General features: G+C 35.6%; 3 protein-coding genes across 4 annotated transcripts; 1 reads left to right on the top strand and 2 right to left on the bottom strand.

The window, feature by feature from the left end:
* Positions 1 to 1782: 1782 nt before the first annotated feature.
* Positions 1783 to 6103, bottom strand: LOC146911186 (Peptide chain release factor 1). Of its 2 annotated transcripts, XM_085722433.1 has the most exons (11): positions 5875 to 6103; positions 5692 to 5792; positions 5492 to 5590; positions 4346 to 4529; positions 4119 to 4167; positions 3956 to 4034; positions 3663 to 3737; positions 3508 to 3585; positions 3063 to 3221; positions 2269 to 2364; positions 1783 to 2172 (listed from the first exon to the last, which is right to left on the bottom strand). In XM_085722433.1, the coding sequence occupies exons 1-11, from the start codon at positions 5987 to 5989 to the stop codon at positions 1978 to 1980; spliced, it is 1230 nt and encodes a 409-aa protein (XP_085578559.1). In that variant the 5' UTR covers positions 5990 to 6103; the 3' UTR covers positions 1783 to 1977. The 2 variants fall into 2 exon arrangements, with proteins under 2 accessions (XP_085578559.1, XP_085578558.1); XM_085722432.1 differs by having other exon boundaries at positions 1783 to 2364.
* A 1283-nt stretch (positions 6104 to 7386) lies between these two features.
* Positions 7387 to 9481, bottom strand: LOC146911185 (putative pectinesterase/pectinesterase inhibitor 13). Its single transcript, XM_085725623.1, has 2 exons — positions 8524 to 9481; positions 7387 to 8197 (listed from the first exon to the last, which is right to left on the bottom strand). Exons 1-2 carry the CDS (start codon positions 9479 to 9481, stop codon positions 7500 to 7502), a joined length of 1656 nt encoding a protein of 551 aa, XP_085581749.1. The 3' UTR covers positions 7387 to 7499.
* A 4117-nt stretch (positions 9482 to 13598) lies between these two features.
* On the top strand, positions 13599 to 15834 carry LOC146911184 (pectinesterase 4-like). The gene is made up of 2 exons (XM_085722551.1): positions 13599 to 14701; positions 14991 to 15834. The coding sequence occupies exons 1-2, from the start codon at positions 13684 to 13686 to the stop codon at positions 15701 to 15703; spliced, it is 1731 nt and encodes a 576-aa protein (XP_085578677.1). The 5' UTR covers positions 13599 to 13683; the 3' UTR covers positions 15704 to 15834.
* Positions 15835 to 24364: the final 8530 nt, after the last annotated feature.

Here is a 24364-nt window from a genome sequence, read left to right as displayed (position 1 = left end):
CTTGTGATAACGAAAGGTACTGAAACAGGAAGCAAAAATAAAATAAATACACAATTGAATAACTTATCATCCATTTCTTGCAGAAATTGGGATGTCTTGGTGTCATGTGGACCAAGAGCCTGCGTCATGTTGAAAAGTATATATACATTATATTTTTACATTTTATTTCTAGAACATGTAAGATGAATGAACGCAAGCTGTCTATTCATCATTTGTTTTTCCTTTTCAAATTTCAATATTTTAACTTGCAAGAAAAGCAAGTGACTTTTGTGGTTCAAATTACCAATTCTTTACCTTTCTAAAGATTCCATGCCATTGTAAAAGGCTCTTTTTCAAGTGTTACTATGTGTAGGAAGACCAATATCAGATTACTTACGTCCAACATTCAATAATAAAATTGAACTTTGATGACTGTAACTATTTTTTTTTTTGAGGGATTTGATGACTGTAACTATTGGTTTTATTTTTTGCCCATCCCCATTTTTTAAGGTCATTTACATGTTATTTGACGTACATGATTGAGATTTTTCAATCAAACTAATATTATTTGCAGTTCTGTTATGGAGCGTTAGGAAACACCGGAACAAGGTGTGGAGTAATACCGCGGAGAGCACAAGGTTGGTGTTAGATCGAGAAAGGAATTTTCTTGAAGGTTGGAGAAATGCTCAACATAGCCGGCAGACCCGTCACACGATTAACAATGCTGTAGGCACTGTCAGATGGACAGCAGGCACTGTCAGATGGACAAAACTGAGGTTGGTAGGTACAACAAGTGTAATGTAACATTGACACCTCTTTTTTTGGACATGGATAAAATATGCAAAGGTTCGTGCATAAGAGATGATCAAGGACAATTTGTTCTTTCTAAAACGGAGCGGATTATGCCAATTCTTGATACAGAGATGGGTGAAGCTATGTGGCTCTTATTGGCACTCAAGTGGGTCAGGGATTTACATTTGTTCGATGTTGACTTTGAGAAGGATACATGAATGAAAATGTGGTCACAAGCTAGTTTACGCATTTTTACTAATATCATTCATGTATATATATCCAACAATATGAAATGATACTGGTCTTTTTCCGTAAAATAAAATAAAATGTTATAGCCATTTGTTCATCTCAAGAAATATCTCAAAAGAAATGAAGACGTTCAATATTATATCTTCGAGTGTTTAAAGTACAATGACTATGTAATTAGACTAACCTAGAAAACATACAACCAAAGCTCTCAATTTCTTATAAAAAATGTTGATCTATATCCTTAAAAAAAAAATCCTCAATGACAGTTAGAACCATGGTACATGCTACTCCTGATTATTTTCTGTTCGCATAGAATGATTTAACAAAAGAATTTATGGTGCCAATTTACCAAACGGTGCACAATTGACCAGAAATAGGAGCTACGGCAGATGAACAGAAAGCAAAGTGGTCCAGGTTGCCAGCCTCAACATGTGGCACCCGACGATAATGCCACAATCGAGGGTCCATTAGCAAAGAGTGACAGTCTAAATGAATTTCTCAAAAACAAGAGGGGCTGTCCAAAACAGGGGAGGTAGAGCACGGCGGTGTCACAACTCACAATGACACAGAACACAAAGTAGTGGACGTGCGATCATAGATTTGATATATATATTTTTTATTTTGTTGACACAAGATCATAGATTTGACAAAGATTACAATAAAACTTCTTATCATTAACAAAAAATTAGGAGAACGGAGTTTGGAATGCATACAATGGTATAAATCATAAGTTTGTTATAAACGATCAAACGTTTTGACATGTTTCTCTCTAAAGAGAAATTTATTTTAGAAAAACCAAATGTATGTAATTATCATGTAGTCATACACAAATCATTATGTGCTATGCTCTTCCTCTCCCTAGCATCTCGAACAGAATAACAATTTTTCTCTCGTTATGTGAACTACAAAAATAAAACACTGAACTAATAATATTAAGCAAAAATTTAACCCACTGAATTACGTAGAAGAACGAAAAGTTGCAATTGCATCCATTTCTTCTTTAAGAAGAAGAGCATCAATGAAGGCATCAAGACTCTCTCCTTGCATCACATCGTCTATGTTGTGATAAGTGATACCAACTCTATGATCAGTTACACGGCCTTGAGGAAAGTTGTATGTTCGGATGCGTTCAGATCTGTCCCCACTACCGATCTGTACAATTTGAAACTTGAGAATCCAGAAGAAAAGAAGGGAAAAAAAGATATAACAAACTGAACAGAGTTTACAAAGATATCTCATCTTTTCTACCTGGTCTGATCGAAGCTTTGATCGACTACTATGAAGTCTAGTTCTTTCTATTTCATATAGCTTTGCACACAGTACCTTGAGAGCTTTGGCTTTATTCTGAGCAGAAATTTAAAAGCAGAGGACACATAAGGAGAAGAAAAACAACAAAAAGAAGAGAAATATAGAACAGGGTAACCAAAATAATAAAGTCATCGCAGGTCATGCACAACCAAATCCCCCATCAACTATGTCAAATGCCTCTTGCAATATCTTGGACAACTGAAACGGCATATGCTTAATGGAAAATAACCCAACAGTAAGTGATTCGAGTCAAATTGACAAGTCTACCCTATCCATGTGCACAGAATTTTGACGCTAAATGATAACTACACCACACATATGAATGAACACAAATCCAATGCACATGAAGAGTAGTACACCAAGTTCTAAGCTGCCTGCCTTTCAGCTGATCGGAAGTGTGTTCATGTCATTACGCCTAAAGGCAAAAAACGTCTGTAAAAAATTACCAAGTAGAAGACAGTAGCACAGCTGAACATATCCCACTAGTAATAACCATGTGTCACTTTAAGTATACATATATACACACACACACACACACACACACACATATATATATATTAGAAGTAAATCAACACAACTTGTAGCACTACTAATAACATGGAGATACCGAAAATTTTTATGAGTTAGTTGTGGCACTCTATAAATATAAAAGATGAGAGTATTTTAGTAAAAATAACTGTACATTAGCAGTAAAAGAAATTACATGTAAATTGTGCCATTTTGGAGTCATTTACCATATGCTGAGAACGCTCATCTTGTATAGCAATCACGATCCCAGTTGGAATGTGAGTCATTCTAACAGCACTGCTAGTTTTATTTGCATGCTGACCACCTGAACCACCGGATCTATAGAAATCAATTTTCAAGTCTTCCTTTTTTAACTGAACGTCAACCTACAAATGGGGCATGGACATAATATAAGATTCAAGCAAGATCTTCATAAAATTGATTGTAAAAGATATTAAACAGGCCTTTGAAATTCCATTCATCAACCTAACAGAACCAAAAGAAACCCCAGAAAGATAGAAGTTGCATTTGTATGGGATATGCTTTTTGCTTTTTATTTTATCGCTATTCTGGAATATCTCAAAGTTCAAAAGCTATTTAATTTCTTAAACACAACAAGCATTCAAGTTTCATATCACAAGGCATTGTTCCATAAGGGTATTTATTAATTACCTCATCAGCCTGTGGGAGAATCGCAACGGAAACAGCACTGGTATGAACACGTCCCAATTTTTCGGTCACAGGAACTCGCTGATAATAAAAAGAATGTCACTAATGGGTGAAAGAGACGTATTCATAGATTTGATGTGAGAGGCAGTGACAATAACCTGTACTCTATGAATTCCACTCTCAAATTTTAGTTTCCCAAAAACACCAACTCCTAAAATAGCTGCAGTAGCCTCCTGAGAAATTGAGGTCCAAAGCAAAAATACATCAAGTAATAGACAAAAAAAAAAAAAACGGTGGTACACACTATAAATGGAAGGAAAAAACGGTGGTACACACTATAAACAGAAGGTTCCAATGAATGTTGGATGCTGAAATGAACAATTCAAAGCACTTCAATAGAACAGCCACATACTGAAAAACAGGTCATATTTAGTATGCATGACATACGTACCTTGAATCCCTTCATATCAGACTGAGCTATATCTACCACATCAAACTTCCAGCCTTTGTTGTGAGCATACTTCTCGTACCTACATTTTGCAAGATAGTATCTCTTTTAGAAAACTATGACAACAGTTTCTGAATGCGATCCCAAGTATAAAGTGTAGCCTTACATCTTAAAGATATTCATTGCAAACAAGGAAGCCTCCTCCCCACCAGTGCCTGCAAAATTGTATAAACAAATGAAAATGGGAATAAAAAAAAGTGTAGGGAGACAAAAGCAAACAGCTAAAAAAGCAAAACGATCAACAGGACCTAAGACAAGCTGGCAGAAATTTATTGAAAGATGTGCTTGACGAACACAAACAATAGATCTCCATCTTCAACAGTGATAATTTACCTGCTCGTACCTCCAAAATGCAATCTCTTTCATCAGCATCATCCTTAGGAAGTAATGACTTCAGCAGCAAATTCTGCAGTTTCCTTTCTTCCTCTATGGCCTGGCTCATTTCCTCTGTTGCCATATTTAGCATGTCTTTGTCTTCAGAACTTTCATTCATTAGTGACTTCAAGCCATCAATTTCCTGCAGATGGTAAAAACCTGTATCACGTGATATTCAAGAAACCCGACAGCCTTATTCTTTTACTATTTTTTTTGTCTGTAGACGAAGTGGTAAGCACCACAGATACTCACACAGAACTGCAAGGTCCCGGGTTTGAACCTGGGTGAAGGTGTCCAACCTAACAATTTCGGCATTGTAAGTTGTGCTATGCTTTACGGACAGCCTAATTGCTTAAATTTAACTTATAAAGTTTAAACCAATATTATGTACACCTTCAATCTTATTTCTAGAACTCCAAAATACATGGTAAATAAATCACATAGGTAACGTAAATAAGAAGTAAGCCACCTAAAGACAGAAAAAAAATGCCATGGAAGAAATAACAACAGCCTGTTTCAACAAAGTGGAGTTGTCTACAAAAATCAAACAACACTGTCGTGCCATGTCATGAACTAAATCTTGGAAATACATAAACAAAGAGTAAATACATATTCAAATATATGTTTGTTAAACATATATGCTTAGGTGAACACAAAAATGAAGCAGGCAGCTAAAACAAAGAACACTCTCTCCCCCCTTATATGAAGGATAAATTTAGTTAAACTCCAATCTAAACTTAAGCCACACAATACTTTCAATTTTAACTTATTCAACAATGATTCTTCAACAGAAAATAAGTGGCCCTTTACCAAAATAAGATAGCCGGTGTAGCCAAATCATTAGCTGAATATCATAAACTGAAGACAAAGACATAGCTTAGCATTGCTTTGTTGTCCTCTCCCAAGACACTTACAAACATTTTTGCAGCATAGACACTTCTAATCGTAGGCCTCTCTGGTGTTCGACAGTGTCTGACACCGACACATCACCAAAACATGTGATTACAGTCAAATAATTAAATCATTTACTCAAATGATTACTGGTGTCGACGTGTCTGTGTTTGTGCTTGGTGGCGCAATAACCATTTCACTGTTCAAAATTACCTTCTGTTTGGCCTTCAATTGATTAATAAGTTTCACAGAACCACTGAGCTTTCGAAGCTCCTTGTTAGCTCTTGCATACTCTGACTGAGACGTTTCTGGCTGTCTTCAATCAACAACATATAAATTAAACATAAGATAACAAACTCAAATTAAATACCATTGAATCATTATTATAAAATTAAACATCAAAATTGCATTACCTGATTAATAAGATTATCAAGACACGTAGCCCTGTGCTTAATAGCAGAGAATCTTTGTTCCATTATATTTAACAGATCCGGTGATATTTCAGGTTCCACTTCTGTTATCAAAATTATTATTCAGAAATAAATAAAAACTTACAAAATTTTGAATAAATAGATTGATTCAAATCGGAAAGTTACCGGAAGAGTAAAGACGAAACCGGAAATTCGGAAGTGAGAGTTCGGATTTTGATTCGAATCGCTTCCGCAGCTGAAAAAGATAACGGAAATTCATAAATCTACCATTAATCCTCATTTTTTTTTACCTCTCTTTCACACACTGAACTGAACTATAATATTGTCAACAAAAATCTTCGACTGAGGTAGTGAATTGAAAGAAGAATCTCTAAGCTTTTTTCGTGTTTCGGCTAAGCTGAAAATGGAAAAAGCGCGATAGTTTGTAGAATTCTGCTCTCCCCTTGCTCTTTTCACTCGCACCCAGCTGAATTGACCAAAATACCCCTGTGCTAGTTAACTAACGCAAATGTAATATTAACATGACTTAAAATTTCGTTTGTTTTACACATGCATGACTTAAGTCACGCCGGAAAACCATTCAATTTTTCACTTTTTTGCACTAGCTGCATATGTGCATATGTGTGGGTGGAGTTAAGTCATATTAATAAAATGAGAGATTAGTCACTTTAGTCCCTGAATAGGAAAGGAGTCGTCACTTTAGTCCCTGAATGCAGATAAATTGTAAAATAGTCCATGAATGTAGACTCTGTTAGTCAATTTAGTCCCCGAATGCAGACTCTGTTAGTCGATTTAGTCCCTGAATGTAGACTCTTTTAGTCACTTTAGTCCCTGAAATTGACCAACAGAGTCTACATTCAGGGACTGTTTTGCAATTTCTCTGCATTCAAGGACTAAAGTGACTACTTGTTTCCCATTCAGGGACTAAAGTGACTAATTCCTCTTAATAAAATACTATGCATATTATTCACTTTTCTTAGTCATTTACAACCATGCTTGACTTGAATTTAATAAAAGAAGTGATGGATTTGACAAGTCATTTACAACCAACGAGTATAATGAATATGCGTGACAGTGGGAGAAAAATTGTATCATGTGTGACTTGGTTTGTTGTCATGTGCATAATAGTGCAAAAAGGTGAAAAATTGAATGGTTTTATTCTAGCGTGAGTTAACTCACGCAGGTGTTAATTCCTGCGTGAGTTAACTCACGCGGCGTGACTTAAGTCACGCATGTGTAAAACAAGTGAAATTTCAAGTCATGTTAATTTTACACTTGCATTAGTTAACTAGCGCAGGGGTATTTTGGTCAATTCAGCTGGGTGCGAGCGAAAAGTGCAGGGGGAGAGCAGAATTCTAGTTTGTATTACCAGCTGATCAACAACTTAAGCCCGTTGGGCCAGCCTGTTCTCCCTGTTAACGAAAATATCCCTTCGCTTCATATTGTCGTAATAAATCCTAAAATTAATCTTTTTCTAACATATTCCCTATATTAGTCCTCGTGAGCGTAGCTCAGTTGGTAAGGACAATTATGCAAGGTCCGGTTTCGAATCCCGGCCACCATCAAAAAAATATTCCCTATATTAATCTTATTAAATCAAATCTACACTAATTTTAATTCAATTTTCAATTAAAAATATAATAATTAAAATAAGAATAATAATATTAAATGATAGAATTCCGTCCAAAACTTTAAGTTTAATATTCACTATGATGGAGATGGACTGTATGGTCTTCATTATAATTTTTTTTCACTATTTTTAATTTATCTCTTTCGAAGAAAAAAAAAGTTTAGTTGGCTATGAAGCCATTATAAAAAGGAATGCCAGTTATAGGCAACCATGTGTTAGCTTGAATAAATTGAGCAGCAGTAAATTGAAAAGCTTCTTCCTTGCTAATGAGTCCCTTAGCCCAATTCACTCTTCTTTCAACACCAGCACCTTCTCCACTGTTCCCAAACTCAGCCATGTAAGAGTTCTCAATATTTGGATATGCTCCTGTCCATGGAATATACCCTTCTGGCTGAATAACATCACCAATAACATTCTCAATAAACACAGCTCTTGAATATTCCTTCCATGGTCTCGCCAAGTAAGACTTTACTGTCAACCTATGTGGTAACAATTTAGCCTCTGGTAAAATAACACAGTTTTGAAGAACAATTCCGGTTGGCATGTTCTTTTGTTCTGTTCCATCTGCTACTATTGTGTTATTTTGATGTGGATAAGGCATTCTTAAAATGATTTTGGAATCTTGTATTAGAGTTGAGGAGTAACCAAATATGAAGTCTACTGTGCCAGAGATTTCACAGTTACGATAATATTGACGATGTGCATGCACATACAATGTGTCTTGGTAACCACGAAAAATACAGTCGTAGAAAGCTGAACGATCACCTTGCACGCGAAGTGCCACTGCTTGGTGACCTCGAGGACCAGCGGTGTTCTCAAAAGCAATTCCCCTCGCAACGAAACCTTCTGCAACTGTTGCTGCAACATTATCATCAACAAAATGAAGAAAAAAAATTAAAGTTATTAGTTTGCTTAATGTGCAACGAAACCAATGAGTCTTTTTGAGGGAACTGATCAACGGATTGAAAAAAGAACTTATTGATAGAGTAAAAAATATTTATAAAATTATTAGTGTGTTAAATGTTACTATAGTAACAACTTTTGATTTTATTATCAAAACCAGTTTACTTAATGCGCAGTCGGTTATAAGAGTAATACAAAAATCAAAATTTAAAGGAAGTGAATAAAACTAATGAAATAATCAATTAAACGTATAATGAATAAAATTAATTAATTGAACTTACAAAAAGTGGCGGTTCTCATTGTCTTGATACCCTGGAGAAAGCTTTTGCTGCCGGTGATAATGGTTTTTGTAGGGCCATCACCAAACATGAAAACATTTGGTTTATCCTTGTCAACAAAAATGTACTCATCATATACACCCCTCTTAATGTAGATAATGTACCTTCCTCGATGGTTATTTGGGTATGCATTAATAGCATCAACAATGGTCTTATATTGACCACTACCATCCTTGGCAACCGTTACTAAAACATCGTTATCAGTGGCTCCAATCGGACCCATAGCCATCAGCTTACGATCATCAACGGAAAACCAAGTTGGATACCCTTCATTATCTACTAAAGGTTTAACATTTGTTGAATGAGAAATCTCAGATACAACATCAAGTGCCAAACCAGTGAGCTTTCCAACATTGTCCAAGTAGTTATCTGTTTGCGAATGTAACATTGCCTTATTATCACTTTTCGTATCGGAAAAGCCATCAAGGCAAGATTGTTGGTAGGCAATGACAGCCCCAAATAAATTCTTGAGTTCTACTGAACGATTGTGTATACTGTGAATGCTACTAATTTCATTGATGATAACTTTTGATGCCTTAAGTTCATCGACAGCGAACTGTAACATGTCCTTGCAGTCCTCAAGGGCCATCTTGATACCTAAATTGTTGCTTTCATTATTTTCCATAGAACTAAGTTTATTACTCATGTCATTAAATGCGTTTTCTACGCTTTCCATCAAGTTCTTCACCACAATATCAATGTAATCTATTGGGTTTGAGGTTTTCACGGGGTAGAGGACATCGTGGCAAAGTTTATGGTCATCAGTGTCTTTGCATAAGGACTTGACAACCTTATTAGGGATTCTCAACTCATTGAAATTATCACTGTGGACAATATCAAAAGTAATATTAATAATCAAGATGAGGAAAAAGGACGAGACTAGCAATGTTTTAGTTTTCATTATATATATCTTAGTATGTTACAATCTTTTATTTTTATCTGTGATGATTATATAATGAAATCAGTTCAAGAGAAAAATAGATAGATAATTACAACAAGGATAAGTTTCCTTTCTTATATAGTTTTGCGCGGGTACGATAATAGAAAAACAATGCATGTTGAACTTCAGTTTTATGGAAGATAATAGTTATTTGTGTTGCTTTTGTGAGATGAATTTTAATGGTCAATAAATTGTCTGTTATAAATGTTTCTTTTGTTAGTCAGTTTTAGTTTTTATTATAACATTTTTACATTTGAATTCGAATTTAAAAATTTGATTTATAAGAGTTGTACAAAGTTATTATCTACTAAACATACATTTGAGAATAAAAAAACAGAAGACAATTATATGGAACTGCCACATTGATCCTCAAACAAAATAATAATTAATTAATAGCTAATCATTCATTAATTATACTGCATTGCCTCAATCACATTTAAGAAAATTGTAGCAAATTCAGAATTGGTCTCAGGAGAGTTTTTGTACGGACTCAACATTTTCATGAGTTGACACTAAGGCTTGAAGAGACTCACAAAATTTGGATCATGAACTCTTTGATTGCATCATATCTCAATAACTAGTAACAGATTGTAGCTCAAACATCATCCCAGGAAAACTCCTTGTGATGCCTAATACACTAGCAGAATTTTAGTTTTATACAGCGTCTCATCGATCCAAGGTAAAATCTACCTTTTTGCTTTAGGTCAATGAGATGTTTCCAATATAATCTAGAGTACAATCTCTTAACACATGCAAAGTTGTTTCCTTTCCTACAAAACTAACTTGAAAATAAATGAATTTCCTAATATTAGAACTCTGACTGTGATCTAGTGCAACGATGATACTCTACATTAGACAACTGATGATCAACCTAAATATTATATTCTTCAGTTTTTCAATGTCAACTCTGTTATCTAGAAACATCACCAAACATTGTGATTTATAAAAATCGTTAACATAGAACTTAAAAATAAGTAATTTAAAGATGTTTCGAGTCATGTTTGGTGTGTTAAGCGTGGAAAAATCCTCATGATACAGTTTACATATTCTACCATCATAGTCTTACGCATTATAATGTAGAAATAACCTATTTTTATGTAGATATATATATAATCATTAATACAATACGAAATTATACTACATTATACTTGCATACTTTGAGAAGTCATTTACTGAAGTAATACTTCTTGATGTACGACAATATGTATACTCATAATTCTGGCACGTTAATTACATTCTGTTATATTAATCCATTCAATCGCGAGTAATCTGAAAGATCTTGGTCTTCATGTAATTGTAAGGTTAGACCTCGGACTAAAAGCAGCGTCACACTTTTCATACCCTTACACATGCCTATTTTTAGAAAGAGTGTCCTCTCTGCTATCTAGGGAATCCGAACCTACCTCACTATAACATTATAATGCAGTCCTTTAATGTTCATACCTGTTCATAACATATCAATCCTCCCAAACATGATAAAATCGAGAGATCTTGGTGTTGAGGAACATCACAAAATCCCTTTTTAGAAGATGCTTTAAGGATAACTGACTTTTTCGAACAAATATCAGATTGATTTTAATATGTTTTGTTTTCAGACTATTTTCTTTTACTGTTCTTTAGAACATGATATTATAAATCCACAAATCGAATTTCATCCTAAGAAACATGAATCTGAACATAAAAGGTGTTGAGAAAGACTTAAGAATTAAGATTGATCAAAAGCACTTCAGATTGAGATTAGAAGCATCTCCGCACACTTCAGATTCAAGACAATGTTAGCCTAAGAATTAGGAGTTCAGATGCAATCTCATGTCAAGTAAAAAATTATCAAAATTCTTCAATCTCTAGTGTTAAAATCAATACCAGGATGAAGATCAAGATGTACTTAAGAATGCAGATCAGTACTGCAGCTCAGAAGCATATCATGTTGAACTTCAAATAGATCATATTAGACTTCACATTGAGAAATTTAGAAAACACCAAGGTAATGATGAAGGGAACCATTCGTAAGTGTAAATTAGAATATCACATTGAGCATCAGAGATGGAAATTAATTAGATCAGAAGCTAAGTTCCCACAGTTGGAATAAGCATAGTCATCAATGCAAAGTTCAAATCCACAAAAGACAATTACGACTACTTTGCAAAGACTAGTTTTAAGATTTGGCCACCAAGTGAAAATGTAGTATTTGGATGGAGAAAACCAACATGGGTCGCCACTTGCGGTTGTTCTTGGAAGAATTTTATTGTTCTGTTGGATACAAAAGATGGGAATGGGATTGTTGCGTTTGTGAACTTGGAAGAGAACCATACGGCCAAGTTTGAGCATGAAGTGGAGCTTCTTAAATATGCATCTCTTAATCTAAGCAATGTTGGTCAATTAAGTGGGTCTTAGTTTTTAGTGGGTGTTAGTATTGTTGGATTTTGGTTGATTGTGTGTTTTATTTGGTTTGAAATAATATCATATGTCAGTTGTAACTTTTAAATTTTTTATTCATCTTTTGCTTTTAAAATAAATAATGTTCCAAACACTTTTATTTATAAATTATTACATTTTTATCCTTTTCTTTTGTTCTTAATTTCAACCTCCTCATATTCATTAATTCATTTACTTTAAGAGACCAATATTTATCTTTTAGATTCAGAATTTCATCTGATTCTTTCTCTTTGATATTTATTTGATCAATGGTCTCAACATTAGGAGCATGGATGCTATTTAGCTTCCCCACTGGTGCATGTTTAGCAGAGTCCTATATATTTTCTCTTGATTTATCTCCTTTACTAGGCTGCCAAATCTCTTAAATGATTTCCCTTCACTCTTTGTCCAGAAACCAAATTTAGCGGTAGTTTTTTTTAACATAAATACTCCTTGGAGGTGCAAGAATTGGCATAGTAGAGAAAGCATATCTCTATCAATACCCGGACAAATCACTCTAATCAAGATCAAAGTTATAATTGATACACATAAACCTATAAAACTAGGTATGTTAAATGGGTAACCATTTAGAGGAGACTAGCTACATGATTTGATTTCCGCTACGAAAAAATTGTCAGGTTTCTGCTTTAGGCCTGGGTTTACTGGGCATATAGAAGAGTTCTTCAAAAATAAGCATGATCAACAAAGATATATAAACTATGTTAATCCCTTTGGGTTGTGGCTGAGATCAACCAAATATGGGAGGAAAATTATGGATCACAGTGAGAAAAGGTTTAGCAATAGACCCAATAAAGTCCCCAAGCTATAGTAGTTACAGCTCAATAAGCACAGGAATAGAAGCAATCATATGGTAATATGGGCCCAAGAGTCCTTTCTATGAGGAGAGGAAAACCATGTATGACAACAACACAAGGAATGATGTTAGTCAAAAATTCATCAAACATACAAAAGATAGGAAGTCTCCTAGGAGAGTCTGGCTAGCAATCATGAAGCTTATTTCTTGAAACCGTCGTGGGTTGGGACACCCCTGACCCTGAGAAGTCAGGGACCTTAAATGGCTCTTGTTCCTTAACCAGTTGTTTTTCTGTTGACTGCAATATTATTGTGGTGGTAAAGCTGGGGGTATTTGTTTATTTTTTTTTGGACTAATTATGTATCTCTTACTATTTATGGCTAAAATGAAAATATGATTGATTTTTATAGAGTCTAATTAATATGGAAGCAATTGTGATTTTTAACAGTTAGTTAATTGGACTGATATTATAATTGCTTAACCAAACACAAAAAAAAAACACACACAGTTTATTTCCCAAAAACCAAGCAACTCAAGATCTTAGAAATGGTCTCCTTCACCTAATTTTAGACACCACAGAGTCTATCAACCTCGTTCAATTTACCTTAAAAAACCAATTAACCTTATTATAGAAATGCTGTTTTCTTGCAAAACATCACAACAAACTGCCAGTTTTAGAAAACAAAAATAGTGGTAGATAGTGTTTCAACCCATTCCTAAAATTAACCGAGAAGTTTTTGACAATTATGTGCCTATCATTTAACAAATTGCCAAATATAGAATTTACTTTGGTTGGTTGAAACTTTTATTGATAACCTATAAAAACCATAACATCATCCCATAACTCTCCAGGGATCTCCAATAAGCCTCCCCTACTAAAACACCCAAGGGGAGGAAACTAGTCTTCTAATAATTCGAGCAAAAAATTAAAAAAATGAAGGGAAAGGTAATTATCTCCGCTGTTTCTCTTATCCTCGTTGTAGGTGTTGCCATCGGCGTGGTTTGCGCTGTTCGAAAAAATGGTGAAGACCCTGAGGTTAAAACTCAACAAAGGTCTCTTCAAGTTATGTGCCAAAATGCAGATGACCAAAAACTCTGCCATGAAACACTTAGCTCTGTGCATGGCGCCGACGCTGCTGACCCTAAGGCATACATAGCAGCCGCTGTGAAGGCAGCCACTGACAATGTCATTAAGGCCTTTAACATGAGTGACAGGCTCACCACTGAGTATGGAAAGGAAAATGGAGCCAAGATGGCTCTTAATGACTGCAAGGACTTGATGCAATTTGCTTTGGACAGTCTTGACCTCTCCAACAATTGTGTTCGTGACAACAACATTCAAGCTGTTCATGACCAAACCGCTGATATGAGGAATTGGTTGAGTGCAGTTATCTCTTACAGACAAGCTTGTATGGAAGGATTTGACGATGCAAATGATGGTGAGAAGAAGATCAAGGAGCAATTAGATGTTCAGAGTTTGGACAGCGTACAAAAGGTTACCGCTGTTGCCCTTGACATTGTGACTGGTTTGTCTGACATCCTCCAGCAATTCAACTTGAAGTTTGATGTTAAACCTGCTTCCCGTCGTCTTCTTAATTCTGAGGTGACTGTTGATGATCAAGGATACCCTTCATGGATCTCTGCTTCTGATCGCAAGCTTTTGGCTAAAATGAAAGGAAACGGATGGAGAGCAAATGTTGGGGCTAATTGTGTTGTTGCCAAGGATGGTAGCGGTCAATTTAAAACCATCCAGGCTGCTATTGCCGCTTACCCTAAGGGGAACAAAGGCAGATATACTATTTACGTTAAGGCTGGTGTCTATGACGAATACATCACTATCCCCAAAGACGCTATTAACATTCTTATGTATGGTGATGGCCCCGGAAAGACCATTGTCACCGGAAGAAAGAACGGTGCTGCTGGTGTCAAGACCATGCAAACCGCCACCTTCGGTACGTAATTCAATTATCATCGATCACAACTTTTTTATTTTATTTAATAAATTGTGTACCTTATGAATGAAAAAAGAGTAGATGATGAGAAATAGTAACATCACTCTCAAAATTCATTTTTGAAGAAAACATAACTCACACTGAAAAGATTTATATAGACACACACACACACACACACACACACACACACACACACACACACACACACACATACATACATACATACAACATTGACACATATAGCCAGTGTGATCGAATTTACTAATTAATTGATCATCCATGCATGCAGCCAACACCGCATTGGGGTTCATTGGAAAGGCAATGACATTTGAGAACACAGCCGGTCCTGCTGGTCACCAAGCTGTGGCATTTAGAAACCAAGGAGATATGTCTGCTTTGGTGGGTTGCCATATCCTGGGTTACCAAGACACTTTGTACGTTCAAACCAACAGGCAATTCTACCGCAATTGTGTTATCTCTGGTACCGTCGATTTCATCTTTGGAACATCTGCCACCTTGATCCAAGACTCTACGATCATCGTAAGAAAGCCTGGCCCAAATCAATTCAACACAATTACCGCAGACGGGTCATACGTGAATAAATTGAATACTGGTATTGTGATCCAAGGCTGCAATATCGTCCCAGAAGCAGCATTGTTCCCTCAAAGATTCACAATTAAATCTTACTTGGGCAGACCATGGAAGGTTTTAGCAAAGACAGTCGTCATGGAATCCACCATTGGTGATTTTATTCATCCAGATGGATGGACCCCTTGGCAAGGAGAACATTTTGAAAACACATGTTACTATGCAGAGTACGCCAACACTGGACCTGGTGCCAATATTGCCAGGAGGATCAAGTGGAAGGGTTATCACGGTGCCATTAGCAGGGCCGAGGCTACCAAATTCACCGCTGGTTTATGGCTCCAAGCTGGACCCAAGTCCGCAGCCGAATGGTTGACTGGTCTTAATGTTCCTAACTACCTTGGCTTCAAAGCTTGAAAATTAAACATGTAACTTTGAGAGAGTGTGAATGTGATGCATGGCACATAGACAAATTGTTATTCTTTGTAATTACGTTCCTATATTTTTCCAGGAGATCCACCAGAAATACAAATGAAAATTTGCTCGAATTATAGTTTAATCTTCAATTTTCATTTTTCTTTTGATCATTCAAATATAAACATTCCATTTTGGTAAGAGTACAAGCGTTATTGCAAACTTCATACACAATTTTTTTTTTTTTGCTTAATCCATATTAGTTATAAAAGCAGTTAAATCAAATGAATGATTGATCGTATAAGAAAAAAGATGAGCAAAAGGTAAGCAAGGTGATGTTTCTCTTAAACTTGATATAAGTAAGGCCTATGAACGAATGGATTGAGATTATCTTAGACAAATTATGATTAAGATGGGTTTTACATTACAATGGGTTTATTGGATCATGATTTGTGTTGAAAAGGTAGATTACTCTCTGTTGGTGGTGAATGGTGGCCCTATTATTTCAGGTTGAGGTCTCCGAAAAGGCGACCCTTTTTCTCCCTACCTAGAAATCTGAGGCACTATTATTTGTTCTAGTGCCCCAACTATTTCTCACTTAGTACTTGAGGATGATTGTTTTCTATTCTTTCTAGCCTGAGAGTGTGAGGTTGTAGCAATGAAGAAGATATTTATGCCATATATTGTTTAATTTTTTTAAGGTTAAATTCTAATACATGTTTATCAGAATTATTCATTTCTATTTAATTATAAATTTATTTGGCTCAATAAATGTATTGTTCATCATTTTTTCAGAGTTTTATTTAATTTTGTGTTTTTGTTTATTATGCATATCTACAACATAACACAATAACATTTTTTAATTAAAAATTAATTTTTTATTATATGACAAATATCTCAATAAGCCACACATATAAATTGTCATGATTTTTGTGTGTGAACGAAAAGTGAAACTTGATAGTTCTATAGGGAAGGAAAAAAAAATCACCCTTAACTATATTTTCCTTAATTTTTATACTTAGTACATATTATAATAATTGTTTTCCGTAAAAACTTTAATTTTAATCTTAAATTCACTAAGACTTTCCTTAATTTTTATACTTAGTACATATTATAATAATTGTTTTCCGTAAAAACTTTAATTTTAATCTTATATTCACTAAGAATTTAGAGGTTATTTTAGAATTAATGACTCGTTAACTTAGGAATTAGGGCAAGAGTATTTTAAAGAATTATATATTAATTCGATAAAGGGATTCAATAGTCATAGTTAAACTAGCAACTCAAGTTTGAAATCCAGTTAAACTAGCAACTCAAGTTTGAAATCCAGTGAATCTCATCTCTGACAATTTTATTATCATCTGGTTCAACCAATTTTTATTTACTTAATTTTCATTATTGCTATCAAACACACAAGATCTTTTAATCAATTAATTGGGATCAAGTAGTTAGCGAGCTCCGCCAAAATGAATTGTTCAAAAGATTCTGAGTTTGATTCCTGATTTGAACAATTTTTTGTCAGACTTTACTTACCTCAAAGTTAAACTCTAAATTAACGGGGATCCTTTCCCATGAGAACTGGGGGATTGCCCCCAAAAAAAGAGACATTTTTGTTCAATTAAGTCATAAATTTATAATCATACAATATAACTCCGGGTTACTATTTAAGTTTACTACTTGAATGATTTCATACACTTGCGAAAATCGCCATAAAGTTTTTGGGTTTATTTATATAATCGTGGTCTCAAGACAAGAAGTGCCAAAGAGATTTAAAGTTCCACTATGCATGGATATCTATATATTACTATATATAAATATAATAGGGATTTAAGTTCCCTAATTATATTTTTTATATTGTTGGGGTCATTGAAAAAAAAATATGGTTTGTTGGGTTTGCTATAATTTGAAAATCACAAGCGTGTGTGTGTGTGTGTGTATACACACATATATATACACACACACACACACACACACACACACACACACACACACACACACACACACACACACACATATATATATATACTCTTTTAATCAAAATCAAAATTTCATAAAAAAAATTGTTCATAATTGACAAAATGTTGTGTGCGACTCTAAATCTTGTTGGGATTTTTTTTTCTCTTGTTTCTTAAGAAAGTTGAATAAGTTACTTGATTTTCAAGAAATCATAAATATAAGGCGGTTATCTTTCTTTGTAAGATATATGGTAGGCAAGACATTTTCTTGAAGTGCAAGACAAGTAAAGTGGTTGCTTCACTTGTTTACCTACTTGTTTGAGAGGTCTTGTAGTCCACAAGGTTATTTGTTGAAGTGCAAGACATGTTGAGTGATGCCTATATATACAAGGTGTTGGTTTTCAATTCTAACAAGAGATGAAAGAGGCAAACTACGGTTTATCAAAAGAGAGAATCAATAAGAATTCAAAGGATAAAGGTTGATTCCTTTTGGGATATAAAATAAGGCTGGGAAACACTTGGGGATAAATCATTGAGTCTCTTGGTATCGAAAGAGATTCGGGAAAAGGATAGAAATTATGGTTTGTTCTTAAAGAATTTGTAGAAGGCTAATTTCTTGTGACCCTTGTATCTCTTTGTAAGAAACTCTTTGATGGTGAATTGTAGAACTCTCTCTCTCCCCTCCAGACGTAGGTCAAATATCACCGTGTTTTTTTCTTTCTTCTTCATTACCTTATTTTATTGGATGTGCATGATTGATCACTTTGGTTGCTGCTAATTTTGCTCTACATATCGAAGTATTGGTGTGAGTTTTGATACGAATTCACAACAATTGGTGCCCATCATGGGGCAATCAGAACAATTCATTAGATGAGCACCATGGGTGCTAAGTGGGATATTGAGAAATTCACATGAGGTAACGATTGTTTGTAGCAGGAAGAAGGTGGAGTATCACACCATGGAAATGATGAAATTTGCACGTTGGCCTTCATCAAGAAGGTTTGTTCGTCTGGAGAGACGTCAAACGCTTAAAATCAACCTAGAAAGGCGGTGCTAAGAATACTCAAGGTATGTGTCTAGAGAGGCGGGGTTAGGAACAATCATGATGAGCCTTAGATGTGGAGTTTGCAAGGTGAAAGACATGTCGAATATACATGTAACGCCCCATTTTTATTCTAATATTTTAGTAGATGTGTGAATATTAGTAGATGACTTTAATTGCTATATATATATATGATTTTATGTGAAATATATGTTTTATATGATTTTTATATGAAATATGTTATGATGCTATTTATTATATGAATATTGGGGTTGTGTATTATTTAAATGAATGTTGTTATTATTGGATAGAAATAATATGAGAAATAGAAATATTATAGAAATAGTATTTATTTTTGGTTAAGCGGAATTAAGTGGAAATTAATAGAAATTAAGGGAGTTGGGTGAGAAAAGAAAAGAGAGATATTTTTGAAGTAAAAGAAAGAAAAAGGGAGAGAAACATTTTCACGTAAAAACATTAGAAGAAAACTGGTTTTGGAGAGAAAACCTAGAAGAGGCCAAGAGAGAGCTAGGAAGGAATCGATTGCGGTAGCTTGACGTTTGGTGTTGCTGAATTAAGGTAAGGGTGGGATTCCTTTCAATAATCATGGTATATAATTCTGAAATTTGATGAATTGTTGTTCTTGGTTTTAGGGTTAGAAGTTTTATGTTAATTGAAGAAAATATGATGAATGATGTTGTTTGATGCATGTTTCTATGTTGTTTTAGTTACTATGTTGTATATAGAACCTGTAAACATTGTTCTAATTCATTTTGGGTGATTAGGGGATCAGAAAATGGGTTTTTGGGGTGAAAATGGTGTTAAAATCGTAACAGTAGATGAAAAACTCGCCAGAAATTCGCTATTAGCGAAACCCTCTGGAACAGGTACGCTATTAGCTCAATTTTCGCTATTAGCGAAATTGTCCAGTGACAGCATTTTCTGTTTCGCGTTCTTGTGTCTTTTTCACCCGTTTCTATTTTGAATTAGCTTTAGGTGTAAACATAAAAGTTGTAGATAATTGAGTTAGCTTTCTAATGGCTTTGGAGTGACTAGAAAATTATTTGTAGATTTAGAGTTATGATGAAAATAGTCCAAGTGGGTCTTCAGAAAATTTTAAGAAAACTTAGCATAATTAATCTCTAGTTAGTCCAAAAAACTTATGGTTGGTTTCCCAACTTCAAACTTAAGTGTTAGGGATTTAGTTGAGGTGTTTATGGATATTTGACTTATGTTCTATTGATCAAAACTTAATTGCTTTTGGGGGATGTTTTAGACTTTGAGATGAATGTAATTGATTTATATATATGTTATGTTGTTGATTTCCGTTGTCGATGTCGTTGTGTCATCTGATGTCGAAGTTGGGGAGTGTGTCATAATTGTTTTAGGCACATATGTTGTTGTTGCAGTCGCTGTTGAAGTTGTATGTTGATATACACAAGTTGAGTCCATTTGCATACTCACAATTGTTGGGGGCTTATGCCCTGGAATGTTTATCATTCACCTGTTGGGGGCTTATGCCCTGGGATGCTTTAACCATCCAAATTGTTGGGGGCTTATGCCCTGGAATGCTTAGCATTCAACGCGCGTAGATTGGTACCACCTGCATGATGCATTAGTTGTTGTTGTCGTTGTAGCATTGTCGAGTTGTTGTCGTTGTAGCATTGTCGAGTTGTTGTCGTTGTCGAATTGTCGAGTTGTTGTCGTTGTCAAATTGTCGAGTTGTTGTCGTTGTCGAATTGCCGAGTTATCGGTGTCGTTGTGGATAATGTTGTTGTTGTTGTTGTTGTTGTTGTTGTTGTACCTTGTTGCTGAAAATGATTATGTTGTTGTTATATGTATTCTTTATATACATTATTAATGATGCATGTTGTGATATATTGTTATTTTCATTAATTTGATGAATTATATATTATCATTATTGGATAAGTTTCTCACCCCTTCTGCGTATATGTTGCCTCGACCGTGGGTAATGTGCAGGTAATGATGGCTTGTAGGTTGATTGGCTCAAGTGTCTAGGGCTCTGATACATATTAGGATGGGGATCGTCGCGAGTGTCTTCTCATTTCTTTTATGTATCACATATTTTGGAAAAGACTTGCTATTAGAATAAAGTTGAATTATGTTGTGGCCTTATGCCAAGACTTTTATTGATGTCGAATTTGGTTGAATTTATATTTTAAAGAATTATTCCGCTGCAGTTTGTAAGATAATTTAAATGTCGGTTTTTAAATAAATAGACAATTTTCTATTATGAATTTTTGAAAAGTAGTGTGACACTCCGTTGTGTGATTACTCTGATTTTATTTATTAATATTAATTTGTTGGGAGAACGGGGTGTTACAATTGGTATCAGAGCAGGTCGGTCCGTCCGGCCAATTAGTAGAGTCGTGTCGAGCCTAGTAGTGTTGTGTGACAATTTTGTATTGTCCTTTTTGTCCTGTTTGTTGATTGTGATGTAGAGAACCAATACCTGGTATGAACTGGTTGGAGTACAACCATGTTCGTACTTTTCTTCCGCCGAAGAAGAAAGTGGAGCAGAATTTTTATCTACCAAGCAGCTGAAGCAGTTAGAACATGATGGAAACTTGATGTTTTCTTTAATGGCGTATTTGTCTGTGGAGAATCAGGCTGTGATTGATAGGTTGCCGGTTGTAAACGAATTTACAGAAGTTTTTCCTGATGAGATTCCAGATGTGCCACCAGAGAGGGAGGTTGAATTTTCAATTGATCTAGTGTCGGGTACGAAGCCTGTGTCGATGGTTCCTTACCGTTTGTCAGCTTCAGAGTTGGCAGAGTTGAAGAAGCAGTTAGAAGACTTGTTGGATAAGAAGTTTGTAAGACCGAGTGTCTCACCTTGGGGAGCGTCAGTATTGTTGGTAAAGAAGAAGGATGGTAGCATGAGATTGTGCATAGATTACCGTCAGTTGAATAAAGTGACGATAAAGAATAGGTATCCACTTCCGAGAATTGATGACTTGATGGATCAGTTAGTAGGTGCTCGCGTGTTTAGCAAAATTGACTTGAGGTCAGGTTACCATCAGATTAAGGTGAAGGATGAAGATATGCAGAAGACGGCCTTTGGGACACAGTATGGGCACTATGAATATAAAGTGATGCCTTTCGGTGTTACTAATGCGCCTGGAGTGTTCATGGAGTATATGAACAGAATTTTTCATGCTTTTCTAGATAAATTTGTTGTTGTGTTTATTGACGATATTTTGATTTATTCTAAGACTGAAGAAGAGCATGCAGAACATTTGAAGATTGTTTTACAGGTGCTGAAAGAAAAGAAATTGTATGCAAAACTGTCAAAGTGCGAGTTCTGGTTAAGTGAAGTAAGTTTTCTTGGCCATATTATTTCTGGTAGTGGTATTGCAGTTGACCCGTCGAAAGTAGAAGCGGTATCGCAATGGGAGACTCCTAAGTCAGTTACGGAGATCAGAAGTTTCCTTGGCTTGGCTGGTTATTACCGTAGATTTATCGAAGGATTTTCGAAGTTGGCACTTCCATTGACTCAGTTGACCTGTAAAGGTAAAGCTTTTGTGTGGGATGCTCAGTGTGAGAATAATTTCAATGAGTTGAAGCGAAGATTGACGACGGCTCCAATTTTGATTTTACCAGAGCCGGATAAACCTTTTGTGGTATATTGTGATGCGTCTAAGTTGGGTTTAGGTGGTGTGCTTATGCAAGATGGCAAAGTAGTGGCTTATGCGTCAAGACAATTGAGAATTCATGAGAAGAATTACCCTACACATGATTTAGAGTTGGCTGCTGTGGTTTTTGTGTTGAAAATTTGGAGACACTATTTGTACGGTTCCAGATTTGAAGTGTTTAGTGATCATAAGAGTCTGAAATATTTATTTGATCAAAAAGAGTTGAATATGAGGCAGAGAAGGTGGCTAGAGTTGTTGAAGGATTATGATTTTGGTTTGAATTATCATCCGGGTAAAGCCAATGTGGTTGCAGATGCCTTGAGTAGGAAAACGTTGCACATGTCGGCAATGATGGTGAAAGAATTTAAATTACTGGAACATTTTAGAGACTTGAGTCTTGTTTGTGAATTGGCACCTCAGAGTGTGCAGTTGGGTATGTTAAAAATTAATAGTGATTTCTTGAAGAGTATCAAGGAAGCACAGGAAGTTGATGTGAAATTTGTAGATTTGATGACTGCTAGTAATCAGAATGCAGATGGTGATTTTCAGGTTGATGATCAAGGAGTGTTGAGATTCCGAGGCAGGATTTGTATCCCTGATAATGATGAATTGAAAAAGTTGATTTTAGAAGAGAGTCACAGAAGTAGCTTGAGTATTCATCCGGGAGCTACAAAGATGTATCATGACTTGAAGAAACTGTTTTGGTGGTCTGGATTGAGGCGTGATGTCGCACAATTTGTTTATGCATGTTTGACTTGTCAGAAATCGAAAGTTGAACATCAGAAGCCTGCTGGTTTGTTGACACCATTAGATGTGCCGGAATGGAAATGGGATAGCATCTCCATGGACTTTGTGACGAGTTTACCAAACACTCAAAGAGGGCATGATGCCATTTGGGTTATTGTCGATAGATTGACGAAGTCGGCACACTTCATTCCGATTAATATCACCTATTCAGTAGCTCAGTTGGCGGAGATCTATATTCATAATATTGTGAAGTTGCATGGTGTTCCATCGAGTATTGTGTCGGATAGAGATCCGAGGTTCACTTCGAGATTTTGGAAAAGCTTGCAAGAAGCTTTGGGCTCTCAGTTGAAGTTGAGTTCAGCGTATCATCCGCAAACGGATGGTCAGTCAGAAAGAACGATTCAATCATTAGAAGATTTGTCGAGGGTGTGTGTGCTTGAGCAAGGTGGATCTTGGGATAGTCATCTACCGCTGATAGAGTTCACGTACAACAATAGTTACCATTCGAGTATTGGTATGGCACCTTTCGAAGCTTTATATGGTCGAAGGTGTAGAACTCCTTTATGTTGGTTTGAGTCGGGTGAAAGTGTTGTGTTAGGGCCTGAAATAGTTCAGCAGACTACGGAGAAGGTCAAGATGATAAGAGAGCATATGAAAGCGTCGCAGAGTCGACAGAAGAGTTATCATGACAAGCGTAGGAAGGACTTTGAGTTTCAAGAGGGTGACCATGTGTTCTTGAGAGTCACTCCTATGACTGGTGTGGGTCGTGCATTGAAGTCCAAGAAGCTGACTCCAATGTTTATTGGTCCTTATCAGATATCTGAGAGAATTGGCACGGTGGCTTATAGAGTTGGTTTGCCACCACATCTTTCGAACTTGCATGATGTGTTTCATGTGTCACAACTTCGGAAGTATGTAGCGGATCCTTCACATGTCATTCCTAGAGATGATGTGCAAGTTAGAGACAACCTTACGGTAGAAACTTTACCTTTGAGGATCGATGATCGTAAGGTGAAGACGTTGAGAGGCAAGGAGATACCTCTAGTGAGAGTTGTTTGGGGAGGAGCAGCTGGTGAAAGTCTTACTTGGGAGTTGGAGAGTAAGATGCAGGAGTCTTATCCTGACTTGTTTACTTGAGGTAATATTTCGAGGACGAAATTCTATAAGTTGGGGAGAGTTGTAACGCCCCATTTTTATTCTAATATTTTAGTAGATGTGTGAATATTAGTAGATGACTTTAATTGCTATATATATATATGATTTT

The sequence above is a fragment of the Medicago sativa genome, chromosome 7 (genome assembly GCF_051527215.1).
Source record: "Medicago sativa cultivar Bolivia chromosome 7, Bolivia_mono, whole genome shotgun sequence".
Lineage (NCBI taxonomy): Eukaryota > Viridiplantae > Streptophyta > Magnoliopsida > Fabales > Fabaceae > Medicago > Medicago sativa.
The sequence above is the reverse complement of the archived record's forward strand: the minus strand, read 5'-3'. Positions and strand labels throughout refer to the sequence as shown.

What these genes read in the sequence shown, in the direction of transcription:
- LOC146911186 (XM_085722432.1), bottom strand. Translation starts at nt 5,989, where the DNA reads ATGAGGATTAATGGTAGATTTATGAATTTCCGTTATCTTTTTCAGCTG. An exon ending in TTGATAATCTTATTAATCAG is followed by an intron (nt 5,591 to 5,691) that starts GTAATGCAATTT and finishes GATTGAAGACAG; the next exon opens with CCAGAAACGTCTCAGTCAGA. An exon ending in GTGGAATTCATAGAGTACAG is followed by an intron (nt 3,586 to 3,662) that starts GTTATTGTCACT and finishes TTTTATTATCAG; the next exon opens with CGAGTTCCTGTGACCGAAAA.
- LOC146911185 (XM_085725623.1), bottom strand. Translation starts at nt 9,481, where the DNA reads ATGAAAACTAAAACATTGCTAGTCTCGTCCTTTTTCCTCATCTTGATT. An exon ending in AATGAGAACCGCCACTTTTT is followed by an intron (nt 8,198 to 8,523) that starts GTAAGTTCAATT and finishes ATAATGTTGCAG; the next exon opens with CAACAGTTGCAGAAGGTTTC.
- LOC146911184 (XM_085722551.1), top strand. Translation starts at nt 13,684, where the DNA reads ATGAAGGGAAAGGTAATTATCTCCGCTGTTTCTCTTATCCTCGTTGTA. An exon ending in CATGCAAACCGCCACCTTCG is followed by an intron (nt 14,702 to 14,990) that starts GTACGTAATTCA and finishes CCATGCATGCAG; the next exon opens with CCAACACCGCATTGGGGTTC.